The sequence below is a fragment of the Plodia interpunctella genome, chromosome 3 (assembly GCF_027563975.2).
Source record: "Plodia interpunctella isolate USDA-ARS_2022_Savannah chromosome 3, ilPloInte3.2, whole genome shotgun sequence".
Taxonomy (NCBI): Eukaryota; Metazoa; Arthropoda; class Insecta; order Lepidoptera; family Pyralidae; genus Plodia; species Plodia interpunctella.
The window spans coordinates 1,071,238-1,081,596 of NC_071296.1; the positions used below are offsets into that span (position 1 = coordinate 1,071,238).

General features: G+C 32.7%; 1 protein-coding gene and 1 long non-coding RNA gene across 2 annotated transcripts in view; one reads left to right on the plus strand and one right to left on the minus strand.

Annotated features, from left to right (window-relative positions):
* Positions 1 to 10,359, minus strand: part of LOC135310069 (uncharacterized) — a 121,280-nt gene extending 110,921 nt beyond the window's left edge. The window contains exon 1 of the long non-coding RNA XR_010370360.1: positions 10,341 to 10,359. This is a non-coding gene — a long non-coding RNA (uncharacterized LOC135310069). The remainder of the gene's footprint in view (positions 1 to 10,340) is intronic.
* Positions 1,149 to 4,294, plus strand: LOC128683975 (uncharacterized). The gene has a single exon (XM_053770111.2). It carries the CDS (start codon positions 2,010 to 2,012, stop codon positions 3,204 to 3,206), a length of 1,197 nt encoding a protein of 398 aa, XP_053626086.1. The 5' UTR covers positions 1,149 to 2,009; the 3' UTR covers positions 3,207 to 4,294.

Consider the following 10,359-nt stretch of genomic DNA (forward strand, 5'->3'; position numbering starts at 1 on the left):
ATATAATCTAACTGTGTGCGTTATAGAAACTTAATTTAAAGCATCTAAATACACCAGACCACTTTAAAATTCTTGGAAAAAACCTTCAAATCCAAAAATTACTTATGCGTTAACAAACCTTTGAAAACCCACTCGAACCAAAGCCAATTCCTATTCGCAATATAATCAGGAGCATAGTACACGTCTGAACACGTTCCATTGGAAAACTTTCGCACCCCACCCTCAAACGTACAATAAATAAAGGGGGCACAACAAAAACTCAGAGGCATCACCTCCGCGTCACCCTGCTCAGATTTCATTACCATAAAGAACTGGAGGCCTTAAAACCCCCCAGCAGTCTAAAAGGTGACGTATACCGACCATCGAAAAATGGCCCTTAAAGCGTCTCGTTTTTCCCCCATTTCGGCGCTGAGTCTTGAAGTTCGCGGGGGGGACAAGAGGTCTTGGAGTCTTGGGTGGTTGGAATCCCTAAGCGCGCTGGTGCCCGCATCGAAATGTGCCGTAAATCGTCATAAAACTGTCTAGATCCATGATGTGACGCTGCCCCGGGGTAATTAAAGTACAATTTATAGTTTCGAGAGATACCCCCTTTTGGCCGAGACGCGGACTGATGTCGAACGTTCGTTGTGTTTGTTATGAGTTTGTTGCCGGAGATTGCACCGTTTTTCATGAGAGTTTTAAAGATTTGCAAGACACGTGTATGTACAAATTAATATGTCTTATTTGTTGCGACTGTACTCAAGTACAGTCGCTTTTTAAATTTGAACTTCCGAATTTTTGTTATACTAATAATATTTCGATATTCTCCAAATATTAATCTAAATAGTTAAGTGTAGCCCGATAGATCAATTATTGGACAAAAACAATAGTTTGTTTATTATTTACTATTTTCAGGGCTAAATGTCTTGTAATTTAATTTCGTTTTATATAATATACCTACTAGCGGTAAAAATAGAATAAATTATGTACTTAAACCATCTTCAGGAATACCGCTATTTGTGAAAACCTCATGAAAATCCGTGCATCCGTTGTGAGGTTAGACTAAGTACCTATTTAATCTTCTATTATGTTAATCTTTGTACCACCTATATAATTGTGTTATTCCTTCAAATAGAGTAGTATTATTCGAGCATTCACTCGTTTCATTTACCTGACTACGTCCCACCCTTATATGGCGACCCTGCCTATGGAATCTTCCACCGCGCCGCGAATTTGAGACGTTACTCGTGTAATCGTTAATAAGGACAATGGAAAAGTACCAGTTCTATCTTTGTTTCGGACTAAACGCTAGTGTACACGTGAATAAAAAATTTCACAAAAATAATGGGCTCCCCACAGTCTAAAGAAGAAACCCTGGTCATCCAGAATGCTGCGGCTGGCGATAATAAAGCAACTACAGAACAAATTCGCTTTCATATGAGCACCACAAATATTATCCTGTGTGTTATCCTGTTAATTATACTGTGTGGCGTGCTGTTCTTCATATATCGACTATATAGAAAATGCCATAGAAAATGGATTGTTAAGGAGATAAATCGGGCGACTATAAGAAGATCACTTTTCCGGCGACAGTTGGAAGACCTTAACCCACCCCAAAAAATCTATTCAAAAGAAATGGTGTAAAAAATAAATAAAAATAAAAGTGCATAAATATATTTCAAAAGTGAAAATTTATTATATAAAAATAAATATTAAAAAAAAAAAAAAAGTGAAAATAATAAAATACAATAATCTACTTAAAAAAAAAAAAAAAAAGTATCTTAAATATATAATCAAATATCCTAATAATAATTTTATGTACGAGATATAGGTCACCGGTAAGGAATGCAGCGACTTTCCATATACGGACGGACGGATGATGCACTGTGACTGAACTTTGGACTTGATAGTGTTAATTGTAATCGCGATTATATTTTAAAGTCTATTTTTATTTATTTTTTAATGTGTTATGTTCTTTATGTGCACAGGTACAAGAATATTTTACTCTACGTTATGGTGGTAAGTGACTAATGGAAACTATTATATCATTGTATGAGGAATTAAAGAAAATTAGAGTATATTTAATTAAATTAGGAGCCAGTCGAAGAACGGAAAAAGTGTTAGTAAACAAATTAAATGAGATTAATGCAATCTATGAGAAATATGAGACGTGGCTGATAGGTTTTGAAGAAAAACTTAAGAGAAAATATTATAGTTCGGATGATATTATATTAATCAAAAATTATTGTAGTCGATTTTTAGAGTTACATGAAAATATTTTAGTGTTGTGTAATAGTGATAAGCCGAAGTCATCGTTCAACATGAATTCTTTTGATTTAAAAACGGCGTTAAATCTTTTACCTATTATGACAAATGAGGAGTCGAATACAAAACAGTTGATTGATAACATTGAATATTATAATACTTTATTGAAAGAAGATACATGTAAACAAAATTTAATTAATTTCGTATTAAAAAGTAGGCTTTCTCCTGAAGCTAAGTTAAAATTAAAATCAAAATATGAATCAGTTAATGAGTTAATTATTGATATGAGAAATGTATTATTGTGTAAGAAAGCTGCAACGGCAATACAAAATAAATTACAAAAAATTAGACAAAATGACTTGTCAATTGCTGACTATGGTAAAGAAATAACGGAACTATTTGTTGATTTAACGATAACGCAAGCTGACGGGAATGATCAATGCTATAAAATATTAAAACCTATTAATGAAAAAATGGCTGTTAAGCAATTTGCTGACGGCTTGCGTAATCGTCGACTTAGTACGATTATTTCTGCCAGGAATTATAGTTCACTTAAAGATGCTGTACAGGCAGCCCAAGATGAAGAAGTATCAATTCCTTCAACATCTGGAGAAATCATGGGTATGTACAAGAAACCATACCATAATAAATATTTCAACAATGGTTCAAATTATTATAGAAGCTGGCGTGGAGGACGTTGCCGCTATCCTGTACATAGAGGAAGAGCTCGAGGACAGCAAGCAGCTCATCTAGCTTCTCGAGGACAAGGGTCACGAGGTCAGTACACGCGAGGAAGTAGCGGAGGTCCACAGCAGAGAGGTAAATTTTTTAATTCAACTAGAGGAAATCAAGGGATGCGTAATAATCGTAATATTCATTTAATGCATGATAATGATAATAATAATTTCGAAAAATTTGAAGAGTCAGAACTTTCTTTGAATCAGTTTTTTCGTGAGGAATAGTGAAAAATTTATTTTAGCCAGTGATAGTAATTGTTATATTTCTTTACTTTCATCATCATGTAATAATTATAACAAAAAATATTTTTTAGTAGATTCTGGAGCATCAATATCGGCATGTACGTATAAACATGCTATAGAATGTAACATTCCAATCCATAAGGAGAATGTAACAGTCAACGGTTTAGGTGGAAGTGTACAAGCAATAGGATACTTATTTTTACCATTAACTTTTAATAATGAAACATTCAATCATAAGTTTTTTGTTTTTCAAAATTTACCAATTAAAGGAAGTGGAATTTTAGGCCGTGATTTTTTAAATAGATGCAAAGCTCAATTAGACTTCAGTAAAAATACTTTGACATTATTTATTAATTCGAAAATTACTTTACCTTTAATAAATACATGTAATGTTATTTTTGAGATCCCAGCTAGAAGCGAGTCAATACATTTTATACATACGGACATTAATGAAGATTGTGTCATATTATCTCAAGAAATAAAACATGGTATATTTTTAGCAAGTTCCATATGTTCACCAAAAGATGGATTGATTCCTGTTAGAATACTTAATGTTACTGAAAATGATGTTCAACTCACAGAAATAAATCCAAAAATTGATAAAGTTAGTAACTATAATATTTGTGAATTTGAAAAGTCAACGACCGATTCAAATAGAGTGAAAAAACTTTTCTCATTAATGAAATTGCAACATTTAAATATTGAGGAACAAAAAACTATTGAGAACATTTGCGCTAAATATTCAGATATATTTTACCTCCCTGGTGATAAATTAAGTACTACTGATGTATACACACATACTATTTCTGTCAAACCTAATACAAATCCAATCTTTTCAAAACAATATCGTTTGCCATACTCTCAAAAGGACGAAATTAAACGCCAAATTGATAAAATGTTAGAGGAAGGGATAATTGAACCTAGCAAGAGCGATTGGTCTAGTCCAATACTGTTAGTACCTAAAAAATCAGATTCAACAGGAGACAAAAAATGGAGGCTTGTCGTAGATTATAGGAAATTGAATAATCAGATTGAAGACGATAAATTCCCACTACCAGATATTACTGAAATTCTGGACTCGTAGTCAGGTAGGTTTTTAGTTCATTGCGAACAGACAGACGGACGCGGCAGAGGACTGTGTTAATATGTGAGGAATCAATTTTTCATCCTGTTTCGTTTTACTTTTTAGAACGAGTATGCATTTGTCTCAAAAATGACTCTATAAGTAGAGACGCGAAACATAAGTTCGCACATATTTCGTTTTAAAATAATATGATTACATTTGAAACAAACAAATACTATATGTTTTATTTCTAAATAAAGCATACGGATAATTCTAGACTCCTCAGACATACAAAAAATCTCTAAAACAGACCATTAGTATAATTAACGTAGGATTTGCAAGCCTAGCTTTTTATTTACTATAGCCATAAGCAAAGCGGACTAATAAAAAATGATCATAGTGTCAATTTTTGACTGAAGTTTTTGTAGTGTGTTATTACATCCTTGAAAATTTTCCCTAAATTTTATAATCTCATTATAACTTAGATTGTTACTTGGTTAAACTGAAATTCATAATTATCAGACCAAAAAATATCTTACCAAACAAAAGATTTAGCAATTCTGTCACTATGATTTAATACTTAGTAAATAAAGTGTCGGATTATTTTATCTGTTGCTAAAAATCTAATAGACATTTTCTTGTAAAGGGTATCCTATTTTTATTTTGTTTTTTTTAATGAATCATAAACTTTAAGAATTATATAATGATACAAATGGAACTAAAATTTTGCTTGTATATTTTATAACTAAATTTTTATAAAAATGTCAGTCTCGGCAATTCTTTGCCTGGAGATAAAGTGGGGCAGCATTGCCAAGTTTTATGACATTAGTTGTTTTAATCTGTTATATACCGTATATTCTAAGTCCGCTTTGCCGCTAGGGCTGCTCACGCTCATCATCAAGTGAAAAACAGAGGTATTACACGATTCTTTGAAGAAATATGTTTATACAGGGTATGAGGGGTGGTGAGGGTGAATGGTCGAGATTTACCAGCCGCAAATCCTAGTCTGTTAACCTTAATTAGTTGTGTTTTGTTACGTTGACGCATTTTACAAAAAAAAAAAAGATACGGTCGGATTTACATATTCGCAAAATATATTTTACCCTAGTGGGAGGGCCGAAGTAGTAAGTTCTCGTTTTCGGAAATTGTCAATTACGGAATTTATTAATTATGGAACTTATCATTTTTGTAATTTATTATTTTTTGAATTTATCATTTTTGGGATATGTTGTTTTTGAATTTATCATTTTTGGGATATATTATTTTTTAATTTATATTTTTTGGATATATTATTTTTTGAATTTATCATTTTTGGGATATATCATTTTTGGGATATATCATTTCCAGAAATTGTCTATATTCTAATAGACGTTTAATTAGACGTTTTCAGGCTGAGGGCACACTTCGCCAGGCCGTAGCGTGCTGCTACGATGTCGCATCATAGGCGCTACGCCGTAGACCCTCGTAGCAAAACAAAACATTCTAATATCACCACAATAGTATAAGATCCTTATTTATAATAGCAATAACACTGTTCAATAATGACAAGACCATATTCCTACCAATATTCTTAGATCTCTTGCTCCTCTTTTGTTTTCATACTTTTGGAGACGTTTGCGGGGGTTATGGGATGATCGTAGAGGGTCATGGTATAGTGGTTGTTTGGAACGATGTTAGCGATTTATCGTGGGCGTTAGGTTCGGTTCCCAGGTCACGTATGGAGGGACGGGTGTCCGTCACGACCCCACGTGATAGGATGATTTGGACGTGTGACGTGGATGAGCATGGGTCAAGGGTTGAGAGGAAGCGGGTGTAGTCGTGTTTGCATTATGACAGTACTCAAATTTTCCATAACTGACACTAATTTTTTTGACAAATCCTTAAATACCTTTATTAAAAATATATTATTCTAGATGCCCGGGGTTCAGCTAAAATATAGCCAATAGCATTCTTGAATAATGTACCTTTATAATGGTGAAATAATTATTGAAATCAGTTCGGTAGTTTCGGGTAATCTCCGAAACTACCGATCAAACATACAAACTCAGAAACTCACAAACGCTTACCTCTTTATAATAATAGTATAGATATACACATATTTAAACTAAACTATAAACAAACAAAAAACCTAATTCGAGAATAAAATCAAAGAAAATTATTTAAATTTTCATTTGGCCAGAGTTTAGATTTCAATGTTTCGTTACTTGTTTACGTAAAATTAGTAACTTCTGTGAGTTAAAGTTATCTATCTAACAAAACATCGAAAACACTTATGCTTTCTTAAAAATAAATACATAAAATTTATGTCAAAATATTTATTATCCTCATCATCAAACTCTTGATGTAATTTAAAAAGATTAATTTTAATTTATTGTTGTTCTATAAAATTATAATAATATTAAATTATTATTGTTCTATAAAAACAAAAAAGAACTAAATAAATAAAATTGAAACTAAATCAAACTAAAAACTAACAAATTAAATTTATGTTTTTCATAAAATGTTTTTATTTAAAATCAAAGAAAATACAAAGAAAAACACTGAAAAATCTCCATATTTTTACAACATAATAATTAATGTGTTTTAGATTTTCAGTGTTTTTCTTAGATAAAGCTTTTGTAACTTGGACCACATAGCAAAATTCCTCTGTTTGAATACCAGTTAGACATTTGACGTTATTGAAACGAACATTATAAAAGTTACTCACGTCACAACAAAATATTAGGGTGTAGGGCATCCTTTCCCTTCCAATCAGCATTAGTTATTGGAACCTAAATTTATATAGTTGCCGAATAGCATTAGTTGCTTTTAGTTAATATTATAATATATTATTGTTGAACAGTAGCTAGATTGACGACCTCGGTGGCGCAGTGGTGCTTGCTCTCGCAATGCTTGCCTCTGAACCGTGAGGTACCGGGTTCGATCCCCGGTCGGGTCATGATGAAAAATGATCTTTTTCTGATTGGCCCGGGTCTTAGATGTTTATCTATATAGGTATTTGTTATAAAATATAGTTTCGTTGTTTTAGTATCCCATAACACAAGTCTCGAACTTACTTTGGGGCTAGCTCAATCTGTGTGATTTCTCCTTATTTATTTATTTATTTAAATTTAATCCAGAATCTCGAGTATTTACCAAACAATTGATAGACAACAGTTAGGTTAGGGTAATATAATAAACTAGCAGCCGTCCCGGCTTTGCTCGGGAAAAACTATAATAATTACACACCGAAACTCTCCTTTTTAATCACTATATTTAAAAAATCCCACGCAGCATTTGAAAAAGCACGCGCACAAGCGTATAATGCAACTGGGACTACGCGAAGAGGATATAGAAAGAATGATAGCCTATACAAACCTAGTCGCACAGATATCTTTCTTCATAATTATCCAAACCCGTTACAATTTCTCAAAATAACGAGCCACGGCTCCGAAGCCTTTGATATAATGTTATGAGTGGCAAAAATTAATCACCCACAACTTGCTCGATTCCAATGAGATATCACTTCGAAATCGCAGAGAACTCTCATTTGATTTGCTCCGTTTAATTTTAATGGTTAATTTTGTTAAACTTTAGATCATATTTTATATGGATTCCGATCATGAGACCACTAATAAATCTTTTTTTATTATTATTTAATATTTGAAAAATATTTAATACCCTAGTCGCCTCTTACGTTAAGGGACAAAAAGCTTGATGGGAGGTAACAATAGTTTTTGGTACACTGGTAGAATGAAATGTGGAATATTTATTTTATGAATTAAATTATATCGCTAACTAAACCCCAGGGTGCAAATACTAAGAAAACAAATAGTTTCGTCTACCAATCTTGTTCAGTTCCCTTCTCCACCAATACCCTAAAATTAACAGTAGGATTGAATATTCATAATTACACATCTGATAGCTGTCTAATAAACTGACAGCTTCTATATCAGACAGCCTCAAATAAACACGTTGTCGAAATACGCGCAGACAGACAGACAAGCGCCGGGCGCTGGCGTGTTACGATGTTAATTTTAACCGTTCGGTTTATATGGTTTATATAGAATGTAATTTTCTTTTATAATCATTCGGATTTCTGTCTCTCTCTCTCGCTTTATCTCTCTCATCTCCGATTATACCCGGGTGTGTTCGGGGTTGCGACACCGCAAAACCCGAAGACAGCGTAAAACTATCTTCAGGAATGTTGTTGTTGACTCTCAGCTGCCTAGACTATAGGTAGTCACCTCGTACGACATCCACAATAGTAATGATGCCATAATGAAACTTCTTTATCCTAAGGTGCCTGTAAAAATATTTGAAGTAATTGAAATTACTTATATTATTAAAATTAAAATCTTTAAAATTCGAGTCGAGCTAATCTGGCGGCCATTTTGAAACTTTATTTTTATGAAAGACTTAAGAAGAATTTAAGTTATTTTTCTGTCCACTGAGGACATTTAAGTTAAAGTTCCGATTATCTCCAGCCGCAGTCCGTTACAAGTTGTGGTTACAAGTGAAATATTATAATTACCGTTAGCCTTTGCCAGTTGCACAAAAGTTTACCAAGTCCTATCTCATTTTATGGGGTGGTAAACATTTGGTTAAGTTTAATTTAATTGGAACTTGTAAATACAAAGTACCTATATATTAATAACAAGCGAACCGATTTCGCACGGTTGTTATGTATGTCGAAACCTACGTTAATAAATTGTCTAAACAACAGTGAGAACTGCATCAATATCTGTTGCGTGGTTTAAAAGAGTACCTAAAGCTAGAAACAGACAGTCGCGGTGGGCGGCTGTTTTATATTATTTTAGTGATAGTATATAGGAAAGGTTGATATAGAAACGTATATCAGTAGTTATGGTATGATAGATTTTTTAAATGTCGAAAAAAACTTAGTATAACTATAATATTACTTAAACAATAAGTTACATTGCTCAAATAACAAACAAAGCTAATGTAAACTTCTAGAGATATGGTTTTTCTCCCCATGCTTATCGATCTACTACAAACTATTAACTTTGCCACATTTTCAAATTGATCAACTAACTTACGAGAGAAAATAATTCGAAGCTAAGAACAATTTTAGATCACAGATAAATATCAGAGCGATATAAATACTACTCAATTTTTTCCATGTTAAATTTTGCCAAAAACCATTTTTTCAAGAAGTAGGTATACGTATATGTTGCACCCTTTTCTTTTTATTGCATTTAGCCATTAAAAGAAACTTGATGAGCCAAGTTTTACATTTTAAATTATTGATTTAAATTAAAAGGTTAAATAACAGATAATGTCGAATTGATCCAAATGCATGACCCTCTAAAATATTATTGAATAGCAATCACTTCCCATTATCATCGGCTTTGTATCTCTCGCTAGCATCTAGGTACCTTAAGGTCACAACTGAAAATAGGAAGGTATTGCCCCTCCGGGTAATAGTACCGCTGTGTTGTGTCCATTTTGTATTGCTGCAACACTCTCATTTGTATTGTGTGTGTTATTAATATGAAGAACCTGTATGTGATGTGTATTTTGTGTTGTGGCTACAAATAAAGATTTTATCTATCTATCTATATAAGTAAGCTTAGATTAGGCAAAACTTGTAAATTCTGTGATCTAAAGGATGTTCAGTTTTTCGATGATGAACAGATCCTACAAAGATTTTACGAAAGATGAAAAGATTTACATAGGTACTCCAGTGATTTAGTTATTTAGGCCAATCTGTTTAGTTGCAGGGGAGTTTTAGACTCAATAGTTTATGGTCTTTCTCTAGTTGGTTGGCATTTTTTGTACCTACTATTCATTCTCCATCAAGAACTGCTTCTGTTATACTTGATAATCTAACTACATAATTACAATCCTGGATTTTCACTGCTCTAAGCCCTTTCAACCACAGAAGTCAATCTAGACAAACTTCTGGGCTTCAAACTAGGTATCTAATGTAAAAAAACCTAGAACTTTCCGGTGAGATGCGTTTTAAGAATCGATATAGGAATATATTTACGTACAAAGATTATATTTTTAAAAATCATAAAGTAATTCTGTAAATCTGAAAGATTACTTACCCTTGCTGCTATGTTGTCA